The 27623-nt window shown below is 36.2% G+C and overlaps 1 protein-coding gene across 2 annotated transcripts in view; it reads right to left on the bottom strand.

Annotated features, from left to right (window-relative positions):
* Window positions 1-27623, bottom strand: part of GRID2 (glutamate ionotropic receptor delta type subunit 2) — a 685769-nt gene that overhangs the window by 246409 nt on the left and 411737 nt on the right. For both annotated transcript variants that reach the window (XM_042812758.1, XM_042812757.1), the window contains one exon: window positions 19420-19625. In XM_042812758.1, the coding sequence (XP_042668692.1) occupies window positions 19420-19625 (206 nt within the window). The remainder of the gene's footprint in view (window positions 1-19419; window positions 19626-27623) is intronic.

Below are 27623 nucleotides of genomic sequence, written 5' to 3' on the forward strand. Positions count from 1 at the left end.
TGGAATCACATGCTTGCTGCTTTTATAATAAGTTTCAGATTTTCTAAGTAGCTGTGTCATTTGCTCTTCTTTTTCCTCATGCCTCCAAAATAGGTTTCTATTATGCAAAATAAGTCCTGCAAAACACTAGAGATTTCTTTGTTGAACTAATAACACTTGCAAAGTTTGAAAACATCAAAAGTCACAGGCGTGGAACACATTTACTAAAAATAATAAAAGGGCAGCAGATTTTTGTACTTTCGTGAATATAGAATGTTTTCTTTCATGTCTAATTATTAAAAAAAAAAAAAAAAAAAAGAGAGAGAGAGAAATATTGTTAAGTCACTATGTAAACTGAAAACTTTTGGTTCAGAGCTGCACAGGTAAGAAAAAGAGTTCCAGAGTCAGTGGATACCAAACTGTTTATATCTAAGAGCAGTGGTCTCTTCAGTGTGAATGGGCATTGGTAGCATTACTTCAAGTTCACAGCAACAAAAACAGACTATCTCCTTTCTGAACATAATGGGGAGTATCTTTGGGAAATCCTGTTCAACATCATATTTTTGAAAGATTTACTATCTTTTGTTTATTTATTTCATAAGGAAGCAGCCTATTTTGAGGCCACATGTGGTATCTGAATGAACTTTGCTATGTACGACCTTCACTTACATTGTTCTCACTATATTTTCAATCATATGAAAATGTATATGCATAGTTAGCAACACTTAGTTCTGCACAAAAATAAAAATAAATTATTTATTAATCAATTTACAATTGTTTATTATTTTTAATTATGGCAAGAAGGATTTACATTTTATGTCATTCTCTCACACTGGCAAGTTATTCTTAATGTATACTTCGTAACTTGTAATTGATGATTTGTAAACACTTATTTGTTACAGAAAACAAATGTACATTAATTGGAAATAATTAACTCCTTTGAGATTATATATACAAATAGGAAAAATCATCTGCTCATATAAAGGGAAAGGTACTCTACTACTCAGGTGGGAACTGCAGAATGAGAGAAGAGGGTCAAAGATGTCTTTGATGTTTAATATAAACTCAGTTGGCTTCCACCTCTAGCTAAATTCATCTCCCGTAGGCTGACTTTGGTCTTTGAGATCTTAAATCTACTTCAACATTGCTGAGATTTCATGGTCTTAAGATCATAAATGCCTGTCATTTTCTCAAGTTAAAGTCCTTCAAAACTGTACCACTTCTGAAAAATTCTCCTAATTCTTTACTGTCACGGTTCTACATTTTATGACATGGAAACACAATATAGGAAGTTGAGCAAACAAAATAAGTATAGAAAATTTGGTTTAAAGATAATAATTAAATGCTGCTTCAATATTCCATTACCAAGAATGCTTACTGTTGGTTAATCAAGGAAAATATTTACCTATTCAACACAGAAATATTGCTCCTGACATTGTATGGGGAACTAACTTTTATGGATAATTTGGTCTTTAAAAGAGAAAGATTTGTGGTTCCATGGTAACCAAACCTGGAAACCTCAGAGATAATTCATCTGTAAAGGAAATGCAACCTTAGAGACAGAGATGCATTGTTGACTCTTTACAGCAACATGCAAATCTTGAAGAAAACACTCATTTTTGGAAAACATTGCAAATGGAAGCACAAAAGGCTGGTTCTTCTTTGCAAAGAAAGCTTGTATGCTGAATGCCAACTGTGGGGATAAATAGATAGATAAATGCTAAATAAATAAAAATACATGTAACTAAAAAAAGAAACTAAGAATAGAGTGAAAACCACAAATAAACAATGTGTTGAAGATGCAGAAAATTAAATGTTGTTACTTTATCAATGATTCAAGAAATTCTCTGATATGGTTTATGAAGAACACCTAATACTTAATTAGAAGAAATCTATTTTTGTTCTTTCAGTAACCACAACAGACAAAAGGAAGATGTAAACAATAACTTATCTCTTCAGTGGCTATCTATATCTGCAAAACAAACAAACAAGAAACTAAATTAACAAACGCACACTAACAGTTTATATCTAAGGAAATAAGTTCAGATGTGTACAAATGAAGCAAACCATGCTTTAAAGTACTGAACTAGTCTTTTGAGAAGAGCATTTTTGTTTGTTGTGAGATTTTGCATGTTTTGAATTAACAGGTTGGATTTTTTTGTTTTAATCTCCCCCATATGCTTTTGATGAAAATGAAGGTAAGCACACAGCAGAACTAGCCTATTGGTATTACATATATAAAATTACAACATGTAAAGTCTTCTGTAGTCAAAATTTCTCCCAAAGGAATCACAGAGTAGACTGGGGGAAAACAATTATAATACGTTAGGTATCAGGGAGACAAATGTGAACAAATAAAGTCTTAGTATATTAGAAAAGGTGCAAATTTTATGGCACATTCGTTACAACTACACATACATAAACGCTCAGTGCTATTTCATTCTTTTAGACCATTCTTTATGTTATGACATATCTGAATGCATTAACTATGGGAACTCAAAACTTCTTCCCTCATAATTGCAAGACAACATAATTTTACTGGAACTACCTTTCATTTTTGACTACATAGGTTTTCATCATGCTTCATGTTATCTGTGATAGTTTTTTATTATCCACCTTTTTTTTTTTTTAAGGTTTTCAGTAAGAACTTATTTTGAGAACTCTAGATCTAATCTGAATAGATCTTCATATAAACTAACTGATACTAGAGCTACGTTAAATGTTCATATCCTTTCATGGCTTTTAAGACAACATCAAGAAACACACTTATCATCCAAGTTCTAATTGGTGACACAGATTCAAGTTTTTTTTTTGTTTGTTTGTTTCTTTGTTTAAGAAGTGTTCCATCTACTGAAAGATTGTTAATTTTAGCCATCTTAAAAGAAAAATGGATAATTATCTGCTGGATTAGCATTTTGGAATAGTTCAGCAAAAAAAATGAATGGGTTAAAAAGTTGGCACTAACGAGTTGCAATGGGGAATTAGGGGCAGAAAAGAGGGCAGGACCACAGTGGCCAGGAAAGTAGACTAAGTGCAGGACCTCAGCATATGTAAAAATGAATGTTCCAAGAGGAAGGCCTGTAGGTCAAACCCATCTTGGACCATGTGTATTGGTCAGAGAGAACCTGCCTTCTGAAAGTTAGTGTCTGAAGCATAAAAGCATAATAGATATGTACATAGACAGAGAAAGAGATGGGTAGACAGGTCGATGAGTACAAAGGAGTGAATTTTACTATGGCAGGCTCAATGTAACTCTTGTCTCAATGTAACGGTTGCTTCAGCTGTAACAGCTGACTATGAATTGTCAAGTTAATATAGGGAAGGTGACAAAGAGGTCTTGAATACAGTTTGAAGCAGAATAATAAATTGCTTTAGTGTGAATTAGTAGCATGCTCTTTCCACGTGCAAAGGACATTCATGTTGGAAGCAAGATCACTGAAAATGAAAGCAGTGAACAATAACTGATGGGCAAGGCAAACAAGAGCTGAAATCTGAACACCTTTTAAAATATAAAAGCCAAGATTCAATACTTGAAGAAAGGCTTCAAGAGAAAAAAAAAAAAAAAGCTTCGTGTGTTATAATGCAAAGAAGGTACACTGAAGAGTAGATAGATGATTAGAGCAACAACCTAGAAAAGTAACCTTTCATCAGTATTTGGAATAGCTTCATACTAGGTGAGGTTGTACATATCAAGATTCGACATGGTGATTTTGCATGTGCAAGGAACAAATTGTAGCTGTGAAAAATTTGCTGGGAAATTCTATATGCTTAAGTTACTTTCTGGACAGAATTAGCTATATTCAAACACTGCACAGGTGTAAAGATCCCAGGAGAAGGCAAAACAGGTGAACAAAGGATGAATGACAACATAGCAGCTTGTCCAAAATGAACAGAGTAAACAAACAAAGATTAAAAAATGCATAAATTTAGTTAACTAGGCATCAAACAGATATCTGAAAGAGAGAGAACAAATTTAAGATGGATAGAGATCCAGAAAGAGTAAATCTGTGAGTCTTCATCATAGAACAGGTTTCAAATTTAAGTTTACAAACACAATTGTCCAGGCATTATGTACCAAAAGAAAATGGCAAGAAAAAAATATAAACTGCAAATAACCAGCATCCATACTATAGTATGAGAGCCTGGGTGACTAAGAGCTATTATGTTGCTAAAACCTGCCATGGTAACTTAGTAGAAATGCCAGTGATTATAATGAAATACTGCCATGAAACTCTTTGAAACATAAGAACATACTGATCTCAGTAAATTTTTTTAACTAAAAATAATTATAGCCAAAAATCTTAACAAGAATATAATTTCCCCTTCCTTCCTAAATATGATTCCTCATATTTTCAAATAATCATGTACTGAAGGGAAAATTCAATATAAATATATATCTTTGTTACTATACAAAAAGAAAACATCAATTCATAGGGAATTGTCAGTATGGAAAAAATGATATATCAATAACGTAGGGAAAATTAAATATCACTACGTGGAATGTACTGATGTGACAAAGAATCAAATTCTACAAGTTGAAGAAAAGACACTAGCAGCAGTGGGTTATGTCAAACAAATCCACCCTACAGTTATCATATAAAATAAAAGCTCCTTGAAAAAATAGACACTGCCAGAAAAATAATTTAAAAGTTATACAAAGCACACTGAGAAAGACTTTTAGGGAGAAAAATGTAAGTTGTTGAGAAATAGAATTTTATTTATTTATACAGATATACTTCGGTGGTCTAATGGTCAATTCACCTATTTCTTTTGAATTCATGCACATTCTAGTGCCTCAGAATAAATATTTTCCACTGAACACTGAATTATCTGGCAAAAAGATAGGATTTCCCCCCACCCCTCCCTCTTCATTGAAATTGTAGTATTTTTGCATAGAACTTAGTATGAAATCAAAATAGCAAAATCCATCACAGTAAGAAGTGAAATCCTTGCACAAATATTGCTGTTGGACTGAACAAACCACAGCACAAATTCACATCTGTTTGGAAAAGGAGAAGAAGACTATCAAGACATTTGAACTACATTTGAACTACTACTTCTTCACTTTGACTCTTGAAGAGAAAAAAAGCAAGCAATTAATTGGGGGTTCAAAAATAAAAAATAAAAAAAGTCTTCAAACAACTAGAAACTAGAAGCCCTAGTGTAGTCTTACTGAGTATATCACGCGGTGCAGAGTTCATCATCTTCAAATCACAAACTCCCTGTTTTGAAGTCAGATTGACTGGACTGGATAAATCCAAAAAGGCAAAGCAGAATACTGATAAAAGTTCATAAAGCAATCATATCTACAATCCAGCAGGCTGCGCTACTGAGGAGAAAGTGTATTTTAAAACCATTAGGGCATTAACTCCTGAGAAGGGGGGAAAAAACACCAAACCTCTAACTTTGAAAAATACAAATGGGACTTTCAACAAAAGATGACGATACAAAAGAATATCTGAGTCAGTGACCTCATGAAAAGAGGGATGCCATCTGATCAGAACGGACAAGTTATAAAATTCTGTTTTGAGATACAAAGTAAAGAGAAGCAGCACACTGATTTTCCCTCTTACAGAATAAGGTGGGCTCCACAAAGAGAGTTGGTTTCTGTGGTCCATACAGGCAGCAGCAAGGTCAGAAAAATCAGCAAGGGAAAGGAAAGGATCGACCCAAAGTAAGACTTTTGGAATCAAGTGGTAATCATTTAAGATTGACTGTAAATGATTATACAAATAGGGATAATGACACACAAATGCTGCTTTTCTAAGAGGAGTCAAAATTCTTCCTTAAAATTGTTGTACAAAAGAAATAAGATGAGCCGTATTATGTGTATATTTATATATATATGCATATGTATATGTATATATGTATATTTCCATGCAAATGTTAGAAAGCCAATTTAAAAAAAAAAAAAAAAAAAAAAAAAGGATGATGTGATACACCTGATTTTAAGTGGCAAAAGATGCATTAGATATCTCAGAGATAGTGGGCTAAGAAAGATAGACCAGGCTAAATGTGAAAGGAATTTCATTATATATTGTGGTGAAGGTGCAACTCACTACAGGAAGATTTTACCTTGAAAAGAGCATCTAAATAATTGTGAAAAATGAGCAGCCTAAAGAAAAAAAAAATCTTCTTAAGTGGAAATCATATAAATCATATTGAAAAATATACAATATTAACTGTTCAGGATGGAAGCAAGCTATGGAAATGCAATTATTTTGAATCTATGTAGTTAAACAGATGTCCAATAAACATTAATTTTCTATGCTCTCCATTGACTTCCTCCACTTTCTCAAATCATTACACAATCAAGTACTCCAATCTGAACAGCAGCTTTTCCCATCACGCATTGTTACTTATCGGTCCTGTGAGGAGAAGCACATTTGTAACAGACAACATTTCGGACTCTTACTACATATGCATATATTTACACTCAACAAATTTAGTCCTGTAGAATTTATATTAACATCCCAACAAAATATTTCTCAAAGCTGAAAGCAGCTCCACAGATTTCTCCCCGGGGGGAATTCTATGCTTCTGTTTCCTTTCTCTCAAAGGAAAGTATTATGCAGTTAAGACATACCTCTTTTTCATTTTTATTTTTTTAGAGTAAATTAAAGGTATCAAAAACCCTGTCTACGTATTTTTAGTATTGTACAAACTGAAAAAAAAAAAAAATTCCTTGAGCAAATACTAACTACTGTACCTCAGGGAATATCACTTCACTGATAGAGAGACAGACAATACACTATAAAACCTCAGATTTGTCTGCTTGATATAAAAAGAATAATGATCAGAGATGACAATAAAGGATTTAAGCTTTAATCTTAGTTTCAGATAAAAATTCAGTTAACTAGATATATTCTTAATTCTGTTTCCTGAAAATAATTCTTCACTCATCTCTCTCAGATGTTCAGATGACAGAAAAGTTTAACACAAATAAAAGCATCAGAACTGACCTTACATTCCACTCTGTCACTTAAATCCTGTACGTATGCACGTATTCTAAATTTTTGTTGTTAAATAATTTTAAGAAATGAAACTGCAATTGCCTTCCTCCTAGTTTTGGATCTTAGGCCTGAATAGGAATGGGCATAGTTCTTTCTTCAATAGATCTTTTCCTTCTGATAATGGACAGAAGTCAGATGACATTGACATGACATGGATTTTTAGATCTGGTATTCAATACGGTTCACCACAGTTCCTGTGGTTCAGCTCCATAAGAAGTGGCAAAGTTAGGGAGTACAGCCTAGGTCTTGTCTTTGCACATGATGAACGTGTCATGATGCATGTATGATCAGACAGCTGCAGTGGGAAAATGGTAGCACACTGTGGGACATCTCTTGATGTACATGTGGTGCATCCAGCTGTACCTCAGCCTGCATAACTTTGTCAACGCTTTCTGCATCCACTTTGAATGCTGTTTTGACAGTGTGCTTGGATTCACTGTTGCAAGCCTAATTAGGATGCTCAGAAACAGCAGGCTGGCAACCTCCAAACAAGATGAAAATGAAAATGGATTAAATGGACAATGAAAAAGTACTTCCATCTCAAACTTAGCAATTGGCAATAAGAACACTTAAATGCTCTAACATGAGTGCTTTAACATTCAAGACAGTAATGCAGCAATGTTCTCTCAGTAATGAAAGACCCATGACCGTAATATGCCAAACTGAAATGTAAATTGTTCTGCTTGGAAGTAAATTTAAAAGCTATTCTGGAGAAAAGTTGTATGAAAGAAAGGTTATGCAAATACTCAGAGCACATTGATAAGCTGGTTTTACGCTAAGTTGGAATGAAACCCACAATTTCTGAAGTTCTGTAAAAGAATTTTCAGAGCCCAAGCTCTCAGGTAGTCTGCCCAACTATCTTGGAAGCACATACCATGGAAAGCTTTTGGATTTTGTTATAAAAGAAAACAAACAAACAAACAAACAAACACAAACGACCAAAACTTCTAGCTGGATTCAGTCAGAATCTGAGCTGTTAATGTCAATGAAGTTTTTCCAACATTAAACTAATATACAGAGCTGAAACCACAAATTTGGTCCTTAAATACTGATTTCAACAGCAACATATTGCTGGCATGATTTCTGCACTACAAGCAGGCTTTTTGGATTATGCATTTCAAAGGGATATATGTAAAATGGTATATAAATAATACATGATTCTATTTTATAAGTATTAATTTGCACTTCCCAAAATTAAGGCACACTGTTGCCAAAAATAAAAATCGAAGAAACACAAATCAAATCCACATTTAACTAGCTATTATGAGGATGCTCCAAAGAATTAAAGTTAACAGGAAACATGAAGTGTAATGCAATTACATGTTTTAAGTGCACTGCTGGCAAGAGTTTTGCAAGGTTGTCTCTGTGCTGAGCTGCAGAACATGGGCTGGCCCTGCTATACAGCTTTTCCAACACTAGCAAATGTATCCAGATCTAAGACGCACATTTCAAAATTAGCTGATGGCTACTACACACTGATTATTCAGAGTTGCACAATTTAGAGTCTGAGAGAAACAGATCTTAATAAGAATGCACAGATTAATCAGGTAGTTTAAAAATCAAAGACAGGCTCATGGCAAGACTGACACATTAAATCATGCTCTGATGGGAACTAGAAGTTACCATGCAACACAAATTTGAAAAGCTCAACATTCATGTGATCATCAGAAAAGACAGAAAATTGCATTTTGCTATTGACAGAACACTGAAGCACCTGGAAATGTCGTGACCCTAAATACCCTGAGGCTTCCACAGAACACATCCTGTACCATTCTGTCAGCTGGAAAATGCCAGGCACCAGCTACAGGGCTGTCCATGAGCCAGGAATTCCATGGAGCCAGTAGTCCCTCTTTTCAGAGAGTAAAAATTTCTGTTTTGAAATATTTGATTATGAAATATATATCTATTAGTGAAAACAACAAAAAATCTATTTGTTCATACACACAAAGGCAATTCAAACATGAACTGTATTTTAAGGAAATCCCACATGGAAAGCTTTCAGTCCTCAGATAATTCCAAAATGCCAAATGGTTTTTTTTTTTTTTTTTTTTTTAAGACTGCTCAAAGTACAGCTTGTTGGAAGCTTCTTTCATCACTGGTTTGACTGAAAATGGAGAAAGATTGTATCATTCATTCACTTCCCATTCCTTTTTTCCGTCACTTATTTTCTCCTGCAACCACATGTCACTTTTCAATGCAAAAATGCCCAATAGCATACACAATAACCCTGAGGAATTGTTTTCCTCTATAACTCCACTAAGAAATGCCAAGTCACACACTGTCAGTGAGTCTATTTCTGTACACCAAGACAAGCTGGTATTGTCTGAAAGCATCGTAATAGACTGTCCCAAGTTGCCCGAGGAGGAGTTAAAAGGATCTCCTCCCTCCCACCTCTGTAATTAAATCAATGCTGTATGTGAATCATTCTTTAAAACTACAATCTCTGAATCTGTGGCTGTCCAACTCATCATCAGCACCAGATCAGGAGCCAGATAAAGTACAGAAGACCAGACAAGTGGGGCTTCTTGCCTCATTTAATACAGGAGGCCAATAGCATCACCTTGCAATTTTTCCCTTTTTCTTTTTCCCTGTGTTTACATGTCCAAACACTGATGCTTAATTTTTTTGGCAGCCTAAACTCCTGCTACTTCCCAGTCTTTATATGCTTTGAAACATAAGAAATTTCTTAAAATAAAAATGTTTATAAATCTTAGGACAAACACTGGTTCCCTTTCCAAATAAATCTCACATGCTTACAACTCTATCAGAGGGTGGAGATACGGTACCACTTTTTTTAACACTGTTTCATAAAATTGACCACTCTTCAGCATTCAGATTCATCTGATTATATGGTACCACAACTGGTGCCAGAGCTACCTAATGTGTCACTGCTGAATACATCAAGAGCAAAAGGATACAGTCTGAATCCTAAAGAAGCATGCTCAGCAGCTCTGTGCTAAGTTCTGGCCTGCAGATCCCAAAGAAGTAATGACGTGATATACTACCTACTTACTATTTCATATTTCCCTATTGTTGTGTTTTTAACTGAGGACATCTTTTCTGGAAATATATAGCTATCTGGCCTCAGAAGACTTAGTGTCACCAACATCCCAAAACTAGGTCAGACTAATACATATTTGTGTAATGCTTTTTTTCAAGAGCAATATTTAACTCAGTCTACGTATTTCTGTCTAGAAATTGGTTTTATCAACAGCTTCAGTAGTGCCGACTGCCTAGTCACTTGTAAATAGAGAAAAAAACAAGTGAACCCTCCAAGGAAGCACAGAGCTTAATTAATACATGAAGTCCTTAGTGTGGGCAGCATAGGAAACCAGATAGTATGATTTTAAAAAACTGAAGTAATAATTTTTGCATCTATTCTTACAATCAGCAGAAGCAGCTGTTATTTTTATTGATAGAAATTCTGAGATGAATAACAACTATTAATTTATTTTCCATTTGAAATGAGAGCACTTAGAACAAAAACAAATCATTTAAAATCATTTATAAATTAGCTAAATAATACAAGTTCTAATTAGGGAAATTTATTGTTGGGGGGTTCAAAAACATTATTGCTAAATAATAATAATCAGTTCTGAAAAGAAACACCCCACAAGTTCTTAAGTTTTGTGGAGACCACAAAGTTTAGCTACTGTCTGCTAAGTACTTTCAAAATAGAATAAATTATCTTACAACAATCTTCTAAAATTTCATTGCCACTTATGAAGTATCCACAAAAGCAAGATGCACTCCCCTTCTTTCCGAAATTGTTTCTAATGATCCAAACATTGTTGCTAATATACTGCTAATCTATTTGCAAATAATTATCCAATTTGTTTGACCAAATTTTAAAAGAGTATTTAAATTGTTAATTAAATTGAAGTTTACGCAGCAAAAAATACTAAAACCAGAATAAAACTATAAACTATAACATGTATTTTGGAAAAACAAACAAACATGAAATTGTGGGAGATCCTTCTCAACTATATCTCATAAGCCAATTATAAAGTAACACTATGAAAGGGGTGATCTTTTTAGAGCAAAAAAATTAGTGTCATCTCATCAGTACCACAGGGAAAAATTTTAAAATAGAAGAACTAATGTCTATTCGTTCTTCTCAATTCAGTCTAAAAGATGGACAAAACGATTTCAATATTAATTATGAATTGGTTGTGCTTCAGGGTTAGAAACATTCAATAGTGAATTTTCACGGTAACTTGGAAACTAGGTTACGTTTTAGAGAAACCTGGGTAGGCTAATAGACTGGCTATACCTCTGTTTACAGGTGGAAAGGAAGGAAGCAGAACAGTTCTGCCAATCAGGCAATGTGACTTCAGAGGAAGAATTGGATTAGAAACAGTTTTGTCAGATCTTATCGCTGCTTTAAGTTAATCCTCTCTGGCTGTCATTTTACTTCAAAAAAGCACTCATCCTGTGGCAGCCAACTGCACACTAGTTTTGCAGATGTTCAGAGTGAGCTTTTTATAATACCTACATGAATCAGACAGCCACCCTCAGTCCGTGAAAAACACATACTTTAATGTACTGCCTCTCCCAGTGTAAATAAAATAGCTTTGTTTCATTATATATTTTATATCATTGTTTTCTATGGCAGGACATTTGTCTCAGAAGGAGTAAAACAGAGATGTTTATAGAAAAGCTATAAAATCAAGGATGATTATTACATCCAATTAAATTCTCTGGTATAATAAAAGCAGAATATAATCAATTATGACAGCAGTTTAAGAAAGCAGGAAAAAAGCCAATCCAAAAGAAAAAGAGAGTTATTAGTTATTAGATCTCAAAAAATCATGGGAATTCAACCCCTCAACTAGTTTTAGTCAAGAGAACAACATCCCCAATAACAAGCAAGGTACCAAGGCATTAAATGCCATGTACTTAAACACAACCAAAATAAAAATAGAGGAAAACATGTCTGCACAACTGCAAATATGAAATTGTCATATGAATCTCTCAATATGAAATTCTCCTCTACTCAGTACTTAATCCCTAAGGCTTCTATTCTTCGCTGTCAAGTGAATGCATAGCAGTTCAGCTGAAGTTTTCCTCAATATTTGCAATAAATTACTTATGAAATCTCATTGAAAATAGAATTGTACTTAGACTCATGAATCTGGATTGAAACTTACAGTTTGATATAGAAAGAGAATTAGGGATAGAAAAAGATTTAAAAGATTATGAAGTGATTCAAAAATTTGAAGATTAAAATCCAGAATACTAGTCAAAGTTTACATCAAAGCAGGGTATTTATTTTTTCTTGTACTATCTTCAGGGATGAAGAGTTTTACTGTGGTATTGTGCATCTACAAAAATACTGATAGTTTAAATATTAGTCTTGATAACAAGACAAATTGTTGTCACACATTGTTATGCATATATCTATATGAATATATGTGCATTCCTTGATATGATGTGAAATACATAAATCCTCCTGTTCAATTGTTTTTTAACTCACTCTTAGTCAGGCTACTGTTTTACCATTAAAACAGATAAAAGAGTGTAAAGCATATATGACCATTGTATGTTGGTACCACCAGACTGGAAAGTCAAGCAGGCTTTTGTCTCTTTTTTCATATCACCTAAGCATAGGAGGCACAGTTGACTGCACGATGAGCATGCCTGCATTCTAGTTCTCCCTAACTGCTACTAGCAATTTCAATTAAGAAACAAGGCCAATATGTTTCATCTGAGCTCCACTCTACTTACATACTTACTTTTCAAGAACAGCAAAGTACAGTTCTAAAATTAATGTCAGTGCAAAGCACCTGCTTCAGGTTGCGTTTTTAAGAAGATGTCAACCTTCTGCATTGAGATAGATTTCCCATGATGCTTCTTCCTCATTTCCGATACTAAAATAAACTATCATAGATACAGCAAGCACAGTGTCATACATAGTGCCACAGATACCCCATCATTACATAGCTAACCTAAATTTCATGTCCCTCCTGATGTTTTACAGAAAATACAGAAACAGAATGTATTGTTTAGGTTATGATCACAGTGACAATGCATGAGATGCAAATCCCCTTGAAGTTAACTTATTTGAGCACTGAAACATTCTTTCCATTCTCATTTGCTTGTGACTAAATATCTAATCTTTAAACCTGTACTTATAGAGAGCAGGTTCATATGAAAAGCTACCCCATCATCACTTCATTTATCAAGAACTGGAAAATAGCAGATATTCATATCTAATCATTCCTGCTTCATTTGAATGGTCTGTACTCAAGGCTGCAAGAGTACAAGAAGTCAACAAACTGGACTAAATAGTAAATCTAAGATTAGATAAAATTTTTACTGAAATGTGAAAATCTAGAAACTTGCTCCCCCTCTGTCAGATTAAATAAACTCACAAATGAGAGTCTTCTACTACATTTGAAGGATGAAAGCAGTGTGCACAAGCAATGTGCCCTTGTGGGCAAAAAGTCCAGTGGCACTCTGAGGTGCATTAAAAAGAGTGTGACCAGCAGGTTGAGGAAGGTGATCTTCCCCTTCTACTCTGCCCTGGTAAGGCCTCATCTGGAGTACTGCGTCCAGTTCTGGGCTCCCCAGTACAAAAAAGACAGGGATCTCTTGGAAAGAGTCCAGCGGAGGGCCACAAAGATGGTGAAGGGCCTGGAGCATCTCCCCTATGAAGAAAGGCTGAGTGAACTGGGTCTGTTCAGCCTTGAGAAAAGACGACTGAGAGGGGACCTGATCCAGGTCTATAAATATCTAAGGTGTGGGGGGCAGAGTGATGAGGCCAGACTGTTTTCAGCAGTGTGTGAAGACAGGACAAGGGGAAACGGCCAGAAACTGGAGCATAGGAAGTTTTGCACAAATGTGCGCAAGAACTTCTTTACAGTGAGGGTGACGGAGCACTGGAACAGGCTGCCCAGGGAGGTGGTGGAGTCTCCTTCTCTGGAGATATTCAAGACCCTCTTGGACACCTACTTGTGCAACCTGGTGTAGGGAACCTGCTTTGGCAGGGGGCTGAACTCAATGATCTGTGGAGGTCCCTTCCAACCCCTACGATTCTGTGAAAGTTTCAATATATTCAACATTCTGAACAATAAAGGGATTTGTAAGATTCTGCAGACTAAAAAAATCCTTTCCGTCTCTAGCTACAGAAAGACCAAAAAATAAGAAAATATATTTAATTATGCTGCTATTAATATCAAGAAATTGCAATGGGTATGCTGAATGTCATAAAGAATGGACTTGCAAAATGCTTTTCAAGACAATGTGTGTCTGAAAAGCTCAAACTCTTGGAGGGGGAAAAAAAAAGGATGAGAAAAATAACCTTAAAAAAAAGAGCATTCAGTCTACTTATGAGAAAAGTATAGGAGAAAAGAGACACACTACACTGCCAGATTGGATTTTAGCCTCTGAAGTTATGAGGCATAACTCTTCATAATCCACATATACCTATATGACTTCCTCCAGAGGTGGTTGCGAATACTTGATGTCCACCAAACTCTGCAGTGTATCTATTCATGACTGAACAAACAATGCTGCCACATCTGCTTTCGTGGAAAACTACAGAAATTTTGCAATGGATGTGAAAGGAAATAACATCCAGGTCCACCACTCTGATCCTTAACTTCTATTTTCAGCAGAATTCACTCCTTCTCTTAACATCTCATCATACTTCTGTCTAAAGACAGGATCATTTTATTTATTAGCTACAAGAACAAAGCACAACTTAAGTGTTGATGTAACATTCCCCAGGATATCATAAAATCATGGAATGGTTTGGGTTGGAAGGGACTTTTAAGATCATCTAGTTCCAATCTTCCTGCTATTGGCAAGGAGACTTCCCACAGACCAGGTTCCTCAAAGCCCCAGCCAGCCTGGCCTTGACTGCTTCCAGGGAGCATGTATAAAGCTCAGTGAGAAACACACAAAACTGAAAACAAACAAAAAAAAAAAAGAAAAAAAAAAAAAACAACCACAACAAAAAAACCCCTAAACTAAGCAAAAAAACAAGACTGAGCTTCCAAGGGCCTTCAGCATACAAAGGATGAAAATCCTTGTGGACAAAAAGTTGAATAACTCTTTTTATTTAAATAAGTTTTGTCAATAAGTTTTGCTTTAGGGAGCTATGTAACACTAAAGCAAATCCCCATCTTTGAGCTAAGAGATCCATGATTTTACCGCATGATCAGATCTAAAGATGAAATCTGGTTCAACCATATCACTACTTGAAAAAAGCTTTTTTTTTTTTTTTTTTGAAACACTTAAGTTTAATGTATCTTATTATTTCAAAAAGAAGACATAATATTGATGACATCACAAGGAATAATAATGAAATTTCACAGAACAAATGCCACTATATTTTCTATTCACAGCAATAATGAGAAAAAAAGATCACAGTAGAGGTTCAATAACATTTTGAAATTATGTGATCTATAAATATTCACTTCTCTCTCTTTCATTTGCATTCTACATAGCAAGAATTGCTTAGTATCTCGTTTACATGCTTTTCTTATTTCTCCTGACTTTTTAAGATTTAATTTGCAACAAGATCTTTTATTTATGAAAGTAATATTTTTGCTTCTCTTCAAGGTAATGTTATCATAATATCACTCCACATCAACTTGGGGTAGAGAAAATCTTAAAATTAGCAAAAATCATGTGCAGTAAATTGTATTAATGCTGAAAGCTAAATGATTTGAATTTTCTTTGAAAATGAAAGGCAACTTACATAGATTGGTATAATAAGCTTGTCTGTATGGACACAGGTCAACACACAGGACAGAGACCTTTTATCAGGGAATGCAGTGACAGGACAAGGGGTAACAGTTTTAACTAAAAGAATGTAGATTTAGATTAGATATTAAGAACTTATTTGCTACAGGAGTGATGAGGCACTGGAACAAGTTAATCAGAGAAGTTGTGGAAGCCCCATCCCCGGAAGCATTCAAGACCAGATCAGATGGGGCTCTGGACAGCCTGATCTGGTGTGTAGTAACCATGCTCATAGCAGGGGGTTGGCACTGAATGGTCTCGAAGATCCCTTCCAACTCAAACTATTCTGCAAAACCAAGAGAGTTACAGCAAGGGGCAGCAAGGTATGCACTCATATCTGCCTTGGTTGCTGCTAGCAGAGTAAAGCCTCCACTGAGGACAGGAAATGACTGTATCAAGTCTTCACTTCTTAGAACAAGGCCCCTCTTGAGCTTGCCTGATAATACTCCATCCAAATTTTTTGCTAATGCTAGGGCTCCTTTCACTCATTGCTTGCTGAATTTTCATTGTGTAAAGTCTACAGCTAAGCAATACAATTTTTCTCTACTAAGTCTAAAAAACAGATCATCAGCATCATCCCTCCCTTGTAATCTGTTATCTCCTAAAGTCTTTGCACAAAGGACACCATTTTTTCTACAAGCAGTTAACAAGGCAGTTTCCTTAGCTAAGTAGAAAAAAAGTTGTAAGCTGAGATGCACTTATTGCAATCCAATCCTCTTGAGGATATCTAGCTATTTAAAAAATCTTTTTGGTAAACTTTGCTTCCTAAAATGGTTTTGTTTTCCCCCCAGAACCTGCACTGCAACCTGTCTGCTGGTCTGTTCCTCCTCCCTCTCACACATGCCTTTATAAGTCCTTGATCTGCAAAGTGGGCTCCACACAGGATTGGTTGCTCTCTTTCCTTTCCTAAACGTTTTGAAATGCCATCCCTCCAAGGCTGACCTGAAGATAGACACATCCTTGGCCCAAAAAGCTCCTGCTCTTTTGCTAAAGCACCAGGTTAATCTTTCTCTTTGCTTTTACCATTAGACCCTGGAATTCTTTGTCGTATGGCTTTTCACGTCCTGGTATTTCATCAAAAGTTCATCTCAGATCAGAAGAACATAAAGAAAAATATCAACAAAAAACAACCACACACACGCATACACAAAACAAACAAACAAAAAAAACCAAAACACCAAGAAACCCAGTAGCAAGCAAGTGGCATACAGCTCTCATCATTTTCCAGCACTTTTGTAGCATAGCAATTTTTGTGTGAAATGATTGGATGTGAGGTGCTTTTCAGTAATCAGAGGAGTTTGGATGAGAGTAATTTCCTTCACATATGGGTTCTGGATGATTATTTGAGGGTACAAAAATGTATCGCCCTACTGAAAACTGGAAAGTAATCACTATATCCCTGGCAAAGGATTTTCCCAGATTCTTCTGCAAATCAGTCTGGGCAGTAGTCCCTATCTCTGCTAGCTCCACATCTCTGCAATCCTCAGTCTCATCAAATCTTGCTGCTTCAGCAGAATTTCTCCCCATCACCGGGAGGATTCAAAGCAATGAAGGACATTAGAGATTATGGCTGGTCTCTTCCTCTCATTTTACATTAACCCGTTAGCCTGAGAGGAAAAAGATACCTGTTCCACTACCCCAGTATTCCTGTCTCATTATGCCGCAAATAATTACGCAGCTGTTAAAGACAAGAAGGGAGGGGAGTGTTGAGTTGTGGCTTATTTATTTTTAATCCCCATAGTCCGAGCACTGTATTAACATCTTAATCTCCACTTTCTTGTCTATTAGAGTTAAAATCTTCTCTACAAGATATAGAGATGCACGAGGTGGAGAAAAAGAAGGAATCAGCTAAGACTCAACACAAGAAGCAACACTGCTTCAAACAAACTAAACAAAATAGAAGGCTCAAACTCTGCATATTCTTATTTAAAAATAAATATTACAATGAGTCAAAGAGAAGATAAATTCTGCCACAAGGAATCCCCAATTTGCAGACTGCTTATTTACACAAGCTAGTGTCTATTTACCCTGGAAAAGTTGTTACTTGCATAGTAATCAAGCTCACACTTACTACAGCTGTTGCAAAGTGAATGAACCCTCTTCACAACTGAACAATGAGGGAGTTCAGCCAAACTGGTCATCCAAGAAGGGACCAAGAAACAGAGAGTATGTGAGATCTGGGAATAAAAGCTGACAGCCAAATGCAGCTAGGCAGCTTAAGCACGTCTTCTGGGCAGAAAAGCCATAAGAATAAATTAAAAAATTAAGGTTTGTCTACGTATGTATTTATTCTTACTAAAACCATATGTTTCATTTGCTAATTCCACTAGGTTAAGCTAAATTACAAGGTTGACTGATTGGGCACAAGGCACACTTTTTGGAATGAGCATGCACATTAACACTTGGATTTTTAACAGTGACTTAACTCATTGGCAATACATACACTTTATAATTAACTTGTTTACCCATAATGTATGACTGCAGGTTCAACTACAGAGTAACAGATTATGACTGGCAAAGCTATCCCAAGAAATTTCTCCTAGCATAGGCACCGATTATTGGAGTGCAGGTCAGTACCCCCATTGGAAGAAATATGGTAGGACATTCTCTGAATTTTACTCACAAAAGACGACAGTGACCTAAGGCATGCTTCTGCCTTGAGTGAAGAAAATAGTGCAGAACAATCTACAACATGGTCACAAACTGTTTACATGTTATAAGGCAATGCAAATATTTAGATAGTGTAGAATATTCAGAATCACTCAGAATTAGCAAGATTAACGGGGTGATGAGAACAAGAGAATGCCTAGTCAAAAATTACTCCAAATCCCTTTTCTAAATAACATTACTAAAAGCCACTCACTTGACACTACATACAACCAGCTAGGTTTTGAACATCAATTTCTGAAGATCTATGAAATATGAAAGTATAAGAACAAAACAAAAGAACAACAGCAAACCAAAAACAAAACACACCAAGAAATACACCACCAATTTTACAAGAAATTGTTGCAGAAGGAAAGTATATTTCTGAGGAATTGAGGAAAAAAAAAAAAAAAAAAAAAAAAAAAAAAAAGGTACTTTAATCATAAATTCATGTAAAACAGAGGACTAAATACATTTAAAAAATAAACAAACATTAGAAATACAATGTTGTGTAAAAAGAGCTAGTTAAAAAATTAAGTATGCAAATCATAGATAAATGCTCTCTACAAGTCATCTCCCTCTAAATGTTATAGAGCCTTGAAAACTTAGCATTCTGCTTGTAATTTTTGTTTCAGTAAATGTAACTTCAGCTTATCACCTTACACTCCTCACTCAGATCCAGTTCTGCACAAATTCCACTGATGCATTATTATTATCAAAAATTACATCATATAATTGATTATTTTTTTTAAGGAATGGATATGACAAACAAGGAAATACAAAAACAATACCCATGAATTTTATAAAGGAGGGCTAATTTTTCTGTGTATTACCAAAGAGCTTTTATTGACACAAAATGTAGTTTTACTGTTCTGCATGCAGATTTACAGAAATGAAAATAATTGGCACAATCTTTGAAGAGACTACTTAAATACTTATTTGAAATTATTACAAATGAACTGAATCTTTTGTCAAAACCAACTGCAGACTTCATAGATGGAGCAAGATATTAGCTCTGCTGAGCACATACCTCTGTTAAGAATGATTTTGCTGTCAAGGGGTTCATCACAAGAATAGCCCGCCTCAGAGTGTCCCGGTAGCGGTTCAGTTCCTCAATTCGCATGGTGGCAAAGAGCCCTGTGATCATTTTATTGATGTTGTTTTCTACTTTCTGCAATGCCACATCCATTCCCTGCTGAGATACTTTGTCCAAAAACTCTTGTATTCCACGGATATCTAGGAAAATCAAAAGCCAAGGAAGATGTTAATTGGTAAGTAGGGAAAAAGAAAGACACAAAAAGCTGTTCAATTTGTCTCACAAAAATGTTTTGTTCTGTGCCAGGTAGACCCCTCTGGGCTTTAACTTCAGATTACCTGGAGCTTGTTCATGAGCTATGCTTGTGCTTAAACAAGTGCTGAAACAAGAAGCAGTGGCCACATAACAGCTCCCGTCCAAAATAATCACTAGAAATCAAACTAATAAGCCTTTCTAGCAGTTACTTCATTTAGTCAGTTAGTTATCATAGTAGTTCCATATTGTTAAAAGACTTTCATGAAAAAATTCAAAAACAGCAGTGAAATGAAGAAAAACAATCTATAATGCTTCTACATAGTAAGGGAGCCTGAAGGCAGAGGAGAGGAGGAAGTAGACTTTTTTCTTTTTGTCGCTGGGCTCAAAAGTGTTACCTACAGCAACACCATGCAACTTAATTTCTTAAAATCTTGAAAAGTCTTAATGTTGTCTTAAGCTATTCTAAAAGCCAGGAAAATATTGCAGCTTTGCAATGCAGCCAGTACAGAACTAGTAGATATGGAATGGGGAACTTCAAAATAATTTATGCTACTGGAAACTTAGAAAATTCTGTTCTCACATGGTGATAGAGAACTGCAAAAGACTGGAAAATCAGAGGAATGTCTGAGAATGGCAGGCTGTAAGCCCTAGGAGAGTTATTACAAGAACAGCCGTAACGTCAAACAGGAAAGGGCTCTCAGTTGACCCTCAGGGTGGTCTACACTGCAGGAGATACAAGTGACATCACGCTGGCACACTGTGATAACAGCTCAGGGCAATGCTGAGACAAGCTGCAGAGAGCAGCAGAGCATGGTGCTGTTGTTCTACTTTATCAGGACTTCAGTTACTATATTCTCATAGGGGTTCACTGGCAAGCAATGAATGGCATTTTGAAAGGCTGGAATTAATTTTAAGACTAGAAAAATAATTAAAATCATTCAATTGGAGAAAAAAATACTGTGAAGAAATCTTTAAAATAACTTCCCCAAAAGCCATCCAGACACCAGCAGCCTCCTTTAACCTTCCAGAGTGCAGTACTACCAGCACTCAGCTGCTGTTTTTCAGTCCTGTGGGTGCAAACAAGGCTACAGTGGAGGATGATGTGACCCATGCCCCTAGGAAAGCATCAGCATAGTGACAGAGAAATTCATATAACACTCCCTTGAGAAGATCAAGGAGATGTCATATGTGGATTTAGCATGGGAGAGGGACAGAGAAATGCAACTATGGCCTGGCTGGTAACTACAGCAGGTGAATACTGTGTTGTCCAAAGGGAGCGTAGCTGGAAAATGCTTCAGCATCCAGAGCTGAAGAGCCTTTGAAGAAAGACAAAAATACTTGAGTTGAGATGTCTCTACACTGAACTCCAGAAGAACTTTACTATGTCTAAGTCCAAGCTCTCCTCTTTTCCAGCTCCAGGTTTATGCACTTTCTACCTGGATATATGTCTGTGGATTTGGACTGGGGCCAAACACATGTCAAACACATGTTCAAAGGTGCTAACAAATGTTGATGTTGGCATTTGACTTCAGGCTTGGGCAAAATAAATTGAAAGATTCTGGGTTTCAGAGAAACTCAGTGGGACAATCAAAAAAGATCTGAGCACTAGAAAGACATTCTCATCCCATTCCTCTTGTTTTTATTAACACAAAACACCATAAGGAAAACAAATTTTCTCCAGAGTAGAGAGATATTATCTAGAAAGTGTTACAAGCAGCCACCCACCTCAAGCACCAGATTTCCAAGCCACTTCCAGGGATAAAGCACTGACCACATAAGAGCTTAGAATCATAGAATTGTTCAGGTTGGAAAAGACCTTAAAGATCATCAAGTCCAACCACAACCTATCCATGCTACCCTAACTCTAACAACCCACCATGAAGTCATGGCCCTGAGCACCACATCCAAGTGGTTTTTATACACATTGAGGGATGGTAACTCAACCACCTCCTTGGGGAGCCTATCCGTGCTTAATTTATTATTCCACCGCTTCTCAGCCTTTTGGCTAAGATTAAGTGTTGTGTAGTGTAGCTTGTAGCTAAGCAGACAACAGAAATATTGCTACAGTCCTAGTCTTGGAAGTCAGCCTGTCACAACCAACAAGCTGTGTCTTGTCTACTGCTCCAAAATACTGAACTAGACAGAAATGGCAGCAATTTTAGGCATTCAGCACTGCAACACAGTGCAACTCAAAGTCTGCCAAAAAACTAGTATTACTAAACACTTGAAGAATAGTTTAAAGACAAATAAAATGCATGCTTATCCTAAACACAAAGTTCTATAGGAGAATCAGATACTAATTACAGATTCTATTTAATATACAAATCAGGAAAATTAAATTCAATCTAATCAGATGTTCGATTTTTTTTTTTTTTTTGGCACTTTAAATATCAATTTAAGAAGCAACAAGATTGTTTGAACTGCTTCAAGTATGCTTAGCTTTATTAAAAAATAACATTAATCCCCTCATTCTGGTGCTTACTCACTCTGAATTATTCCATGTCCAGACTTTATTTAGATCTACATAAAAAAACTTACAAGATAGAATCCCAGTTATTGAAGCACAATGAAAATATTTAGATGAACCTTGGTGTATTACCAAAATGTCAAGGGGAAAGACTGACTTTGGCTAGGAATGCCTTTTTTAAATTTAAATTCTATAGCAAATAAGCATATATTCTTCTCAGACACCAGAATTGGAAATGCAGGTATAGCCGAAGTATTATTTGTCCTTCCAAATTAAGAACATAATTACACATGACCAGAATTTAAAAATTTTCTGGAATTATTGCCCGATATATTCTATTTAATCTGTACTGTACTGGAAACTGGATTATAGGCCAAATTGCTTTGTTTGCCATGACTATCTGCAAAAATAAACGAGACAATTATACTTAATTTTCACCAAAGGAAGAGACAAAAGGGATGTGGGTCCAGTATAATTCCACTGTTCTGCATTTATTGGTTACTGTTGGTGACCATACCAACAGTACGATATCAATGTGATTCACTTCTAGAAAAACAGCACCATTCTAATAGGAAGGACAACAAACCATACTGCATAAAATTTCTTCAGTACTTTTGCCATTAGCAATGATACAACACAAAGAAGAGGATGGGCAGTAAATATTGATTCTGCTTCTGTCTCAGCCTACCCAGTAGAAAAACTGAGATAGTGGCGATGCTCACCTGCCATTGTGAAACGGTAGAGAGCACACAAAAACACATCCTGCTATTGAAATGCTATTTAAATCACGATGGTGCTTCCAGTATTTCAGCAGCAAGTCACTAATAATCACCATATTCAAAGTGAATGCCAAAGAACAGATGCTACCAGTGAATGGGCAGCATTATCTCTCCTGCATGGATTGTCTGAAAGTGGCACACTTCCACATTGCGCTGTGGAATCATCTTTTTAATAGATAAACTCCTTCTGCAGGAAAATCTGGCAAGTAACCTGTGGCACAGATGGCTCTGCTGCATAGACCCAGAACTGTTCATGTCTAAAACACAGGTGCTTTTTGCCCTGGATTTGCTAGCCAACCTGTTGCCCAGCCAGGAGATGCATTCCTATTTTTTATGTAAATCAGATGAGTCAGAGTCATTTCCAGAAATGCTGTCCTTTATCACCAGTATTAATTATTTTCTTTATTGAAGAAAGTCAGTGTTACCATACAGAGAAAAACTGATGCTAAAACCGAAGCTACATATTACCTCCTATTTCATTTCACAGTTACTCTTAGTTAATATTATGTTTTCTGATTTTTACTGTACAGTCATTACTTCAACTCTACACATATATGCATAAGAACATAGCATCATCCTGCAGTCAGAGATTGACCATCAGCAGTAGAATTAAAGCAGGCTGGAAATTGAAAAGTTAGTAAATATTCTCTTTTCAACCAAAATTGTGGTTGATTCAAGACATTGTAAGCTGACTTAGAAAGTTTAGAAAACAAGGATCAGGGGAGTAAAATTTATCCAGGACTCTCCTCGAAATGCCCTTCCTTGACTACGCAAACACAGCCACAACACAGAAAGGCAGATCTGTACAAAGGGCCCATGCTGGATGCTGCTAGGGCACAGAAGGTCCAACCCTGGATACATCTCATGGGCTGCAACCACACTATGCAGCCGAACTGCAACTGCAGAGCATCCTCTGTGGGTGAGCAAAAGGCCTACAGCCCTGCAACCTCCAAAGACATGACAGGCATATTCAAACACAGCTTGATACCAGTCTGATTGAAAAGAAAATTCAGATGCCAGCTTTGCTGTAGACTTATCATTACTGTATCAGTACCTATGAAAGTACACTGTCAATGAGATGTAAGCACCTAAACCTCCAAAGACTGTTTATTAAACATCTTGTGGGAACTTGAGAGAGACCACAAGATATGGACAAGATACTGAAGAACATGCTCAGAGCAGACAGAACTAAGCTATCCTTTGGACAGTGGATCTGATATCTAGATGTCCTTAACTGGTCAGCCTAGCAGAAAGACTTGGACCTCACCTAAGAAAAACAGTAGCAGCACTTTAATGGAAACTTCATCAAATTTTATGGTAGAAAATATGCTCAGGGAGGTGAATAGGAAAAGGAAGACAATATTTTCAGTAGACCATGATAATTTAAAGTCAACAGCTTTCCTTGACACAAGATTTAAGGAGTTGCAATAGCTTGCTTTTTACTGAGGTTGCTACAGAATAGAATGCACACAGAACAATGACATTCTTGATTTCCACTGTCCAACCTTAGTAAAAAATTTTACTCCTTCTATAATTTTCCTTACCACCAGATTACAGATGTGGACCTTAGTTTTTCTTCTTTCTAATATTATGCGACTTTTATTTCACATCTCTATTTCTATGCCAATGGAAAATTTCAGAGGGAGAAAATGTCCTACAGTGTAATGTTTAGGACATACTAGATTAAGATAGGCAGGGGCCAACACACTTCATGCAGCAAAAGCAGTCTGTATATTCAGTGAGTTTTTATAATCCATGCAAAATGAACAGCAAATTAACATCTCACACTCCAAGTATATCTCACACACTCTTATTAAAAATGAGCTAGAAGTAGATGCAAAAGTCTTGGACACTGTCTTCCATAGTATTCTCCTAGAGAAACTGGCAGCCCACGGCTTGGACAGATACACTCTGCTGGCTAAAGAAAACTTTCTGGATGGCCAAGCCCAGAGAGAGATGGGGAATGGAGTTAAATCCAGATAGAGATTGGTCACAAGAGGTGTTCCCCAGGGATTGGTTATGGAACCTGTCCTGATTAACATATTTAGTGATAACCTGGATGAGGGCACTGAGTGCATCCTCAGCAAGTTTGCAGATAACACCAAGCTGGGAGGAGATACTGAGCTGGGGTAGGATGGCTCTATGGAGAGATCTGGAAAAGATGGCTCAATGGGCCGAGGCCAGTGGGATGAAATTCAACAAGATCAAGCGCTGGCTTCTGCACTTTGGCCACAACAACGCCAGGCAATGCAACATGCTTGGGGAAAGTGGCTGGAAGACTGTGTGGAATAAACGGACCTTTAGGTCTTGATAAACACTCAGCTGAACATGAACCAGCAGTGCGCCCGGGTGGCCAATGCCAATGGCATCCTGGCTTGTATCAGAAATAGAGTTGCCAGCAGGAGCAGGGAGGAGATCATCCCTCTGTACCCAGCAGTAGTGAGGCTGCATTTTGAGCTGTCTTCAGCTTTGGGTCCCTCATTATAAGAAAGACATCAAGACACTGGAGCATGCCCAGAGAAGGGCAACTAAGATGGTGAGAGGTTTGGAATGCAAGTATGATGGGGAACAGCTGAGGGAACTGGGATTGTTTAGGCTAGAGAAGGATCAGAGAAGACCTTATCACTCTCTACAACAACTTGAAAGGAGGTTGTGGTGAGGTGGGGATTGGCCCCTTCTCCCATGTAGCACTCAACAGGACTAGAGGAAATGGTCCCAACTTGCACCAGGGGAGATTCACATTGGATGTTAGGAAAAATTTCCTCTTCTTCCAACCTTAGTGATTCTATGAAATATTTTAAAATAAATTTTCAGATCGCGTTATGGCTAGGAAAAGAGAAAGATGGCAATAAATCCATCAATCCACCCTTATCATTGTATTTCGTCTAAATTACAAGGTTCTTGCTGTTGCTGAGCACTATGGTTACCTCAAAGCCGGTTTACAGTCATTAGCTCATCCTCCCTGTAATACCATTTTAGATCTGAGAACATTTTCCTTGCAGTACCCAGATGATAAATACCAACTGATTCAGCTGTGGCAGTAAAGGTGAATGCACCTGTCATAAATATTCACTGGTTGATTTACACAAAAGACTACTTTATTTGTACAGTTGATGAGAAAAGCCATTGTATAACAAATGACACTGTCCAAATTATTATCAAAAAAGCTTTTTAAGTCTAGCACAGTGATTCTTCCTTACACAACAATGGCTAACATGACAGCAACTATTAGTTATGGAAATGAAGTGCACACAAGGGAGATATGCAGCACTGGCTGGAATCTGACAGTGCTACCGTTCTGCTTAAAGCCATGAGCAAAGCATTCACATTCCTGTGCATGTGTTGATGTTTATTAACATGGTTAAGTTCTAAACTAAGGAAAACAACAATTTAGCATGATGATTCAGTAACAGTCCTTCATCATATTCACACGCAGTGGGATTTCCTCTCATTAGAAAGTTTGTATGTAATTCAGTGAACCACCAAAGTTAAAAACAAAAACAACATCAAGAAAAAAAAAAAACAAACAACCCAGCACCAACAAAAATGCACAGTTACTCACTTACACCCATTCCTGTTGTTGCTTCTTATCCTACTTGGGAACAGAAATCTAGTTTCAACACATTATAAAAATATTTAAGCTCAAATGCTTAATTACAGGTGGGATCCCACTTACGTTATCAAAATTTCTGGAACCCAGCAAGTGAAGATGCTATTTCTCAGGTAAAATTAAAATCTATAAATGATAAAATTGACTTTTTTCTTCCTTCATGTGCAACTTTTTGAGATATCACACATTAAAAAAAAAGTTTAAAAAAATGTCTAAAATTTCTTATGATCATCTGGTAGGAAAAAAAGAAGTAAAATAAACAGTACAGATATATTCTTTTTTTCTGAAAATATTTCCACTTCAAAACATAAAAAAAGCAAGTAACTTCAGTTTTGTTGTTTGATCTGAACTATTGCGGTACTACTGAAACGTGTAGAATAACCCTACTTTAAAAGATCCTCTGAATATATTATTCCTATTTGTTGATTTTGGTCACACTCTGTACTTCAATTATTAGAGATTACTCTCTAAATAAACAAAATCAATACTGATAATTTCAGGAAATTGAATCAATATTGCTGGAGAGATACTACCAACATTTGCAGTTTTCAAATCTTGCAAGACTTAAGGTTTCAGCCACACTGATGATTCGTACAAGATTTTTCACTTGAATTACCAGCTTTTTAACAGAGAAGAATGGAGAAAAAAAAAAAAGATAAAAAATAATAAAATTGAAGCTAGAACTAATCCTTGAGTATCAGCTGTTACTTCAGGTTTTCGAAAATAGAACTGAAGCCAGATTGTGATCACCCCTCTCACAGAGGCTGACAAGCCAGTACAGTCTACAATCACATGCTTTTGACTGCATAACCTGCTTAAAACCTCTTCAGTCCATTTCTTTTTGACCACACTTCACCTTAGAGATTTTCAGAAGGCAGGAATCTAGCGGATTCCTTTGCATAAAGCAGCATCTTGCAGAGAAAATTTTTTTCTCCATTTCCTCAGATAACAGCTTAGAGCTGAGAACAATTTATCTTCAGCATTTCTTTCCTTCTTAAAAATTATACCGATCTTGAAAAATCATAGTTAAATCTTATATAGTTGTCCAAAACAGCTCAATACCTATGCCTAGGTACATGTGATTGAT

This window comes from Centrocercus urophasianus, unplaced genomic scaffold (assembly GCF_019232065.1).
Source record: "Centrocercus urophasianus isolate 14NV4802_14NV808 unplaced genomic scaffold, USGS_Curo_1.0 seq_13, whole genome shotgun sequence".
In the NCBI taxonomy this organism is placed as follows: domain Eukaryota; kingdom Metazoa; phylum Chordata; class Aves; order Galliformes; family Phasianidae; genus Centrocercus; species Centrocercus urophasianus.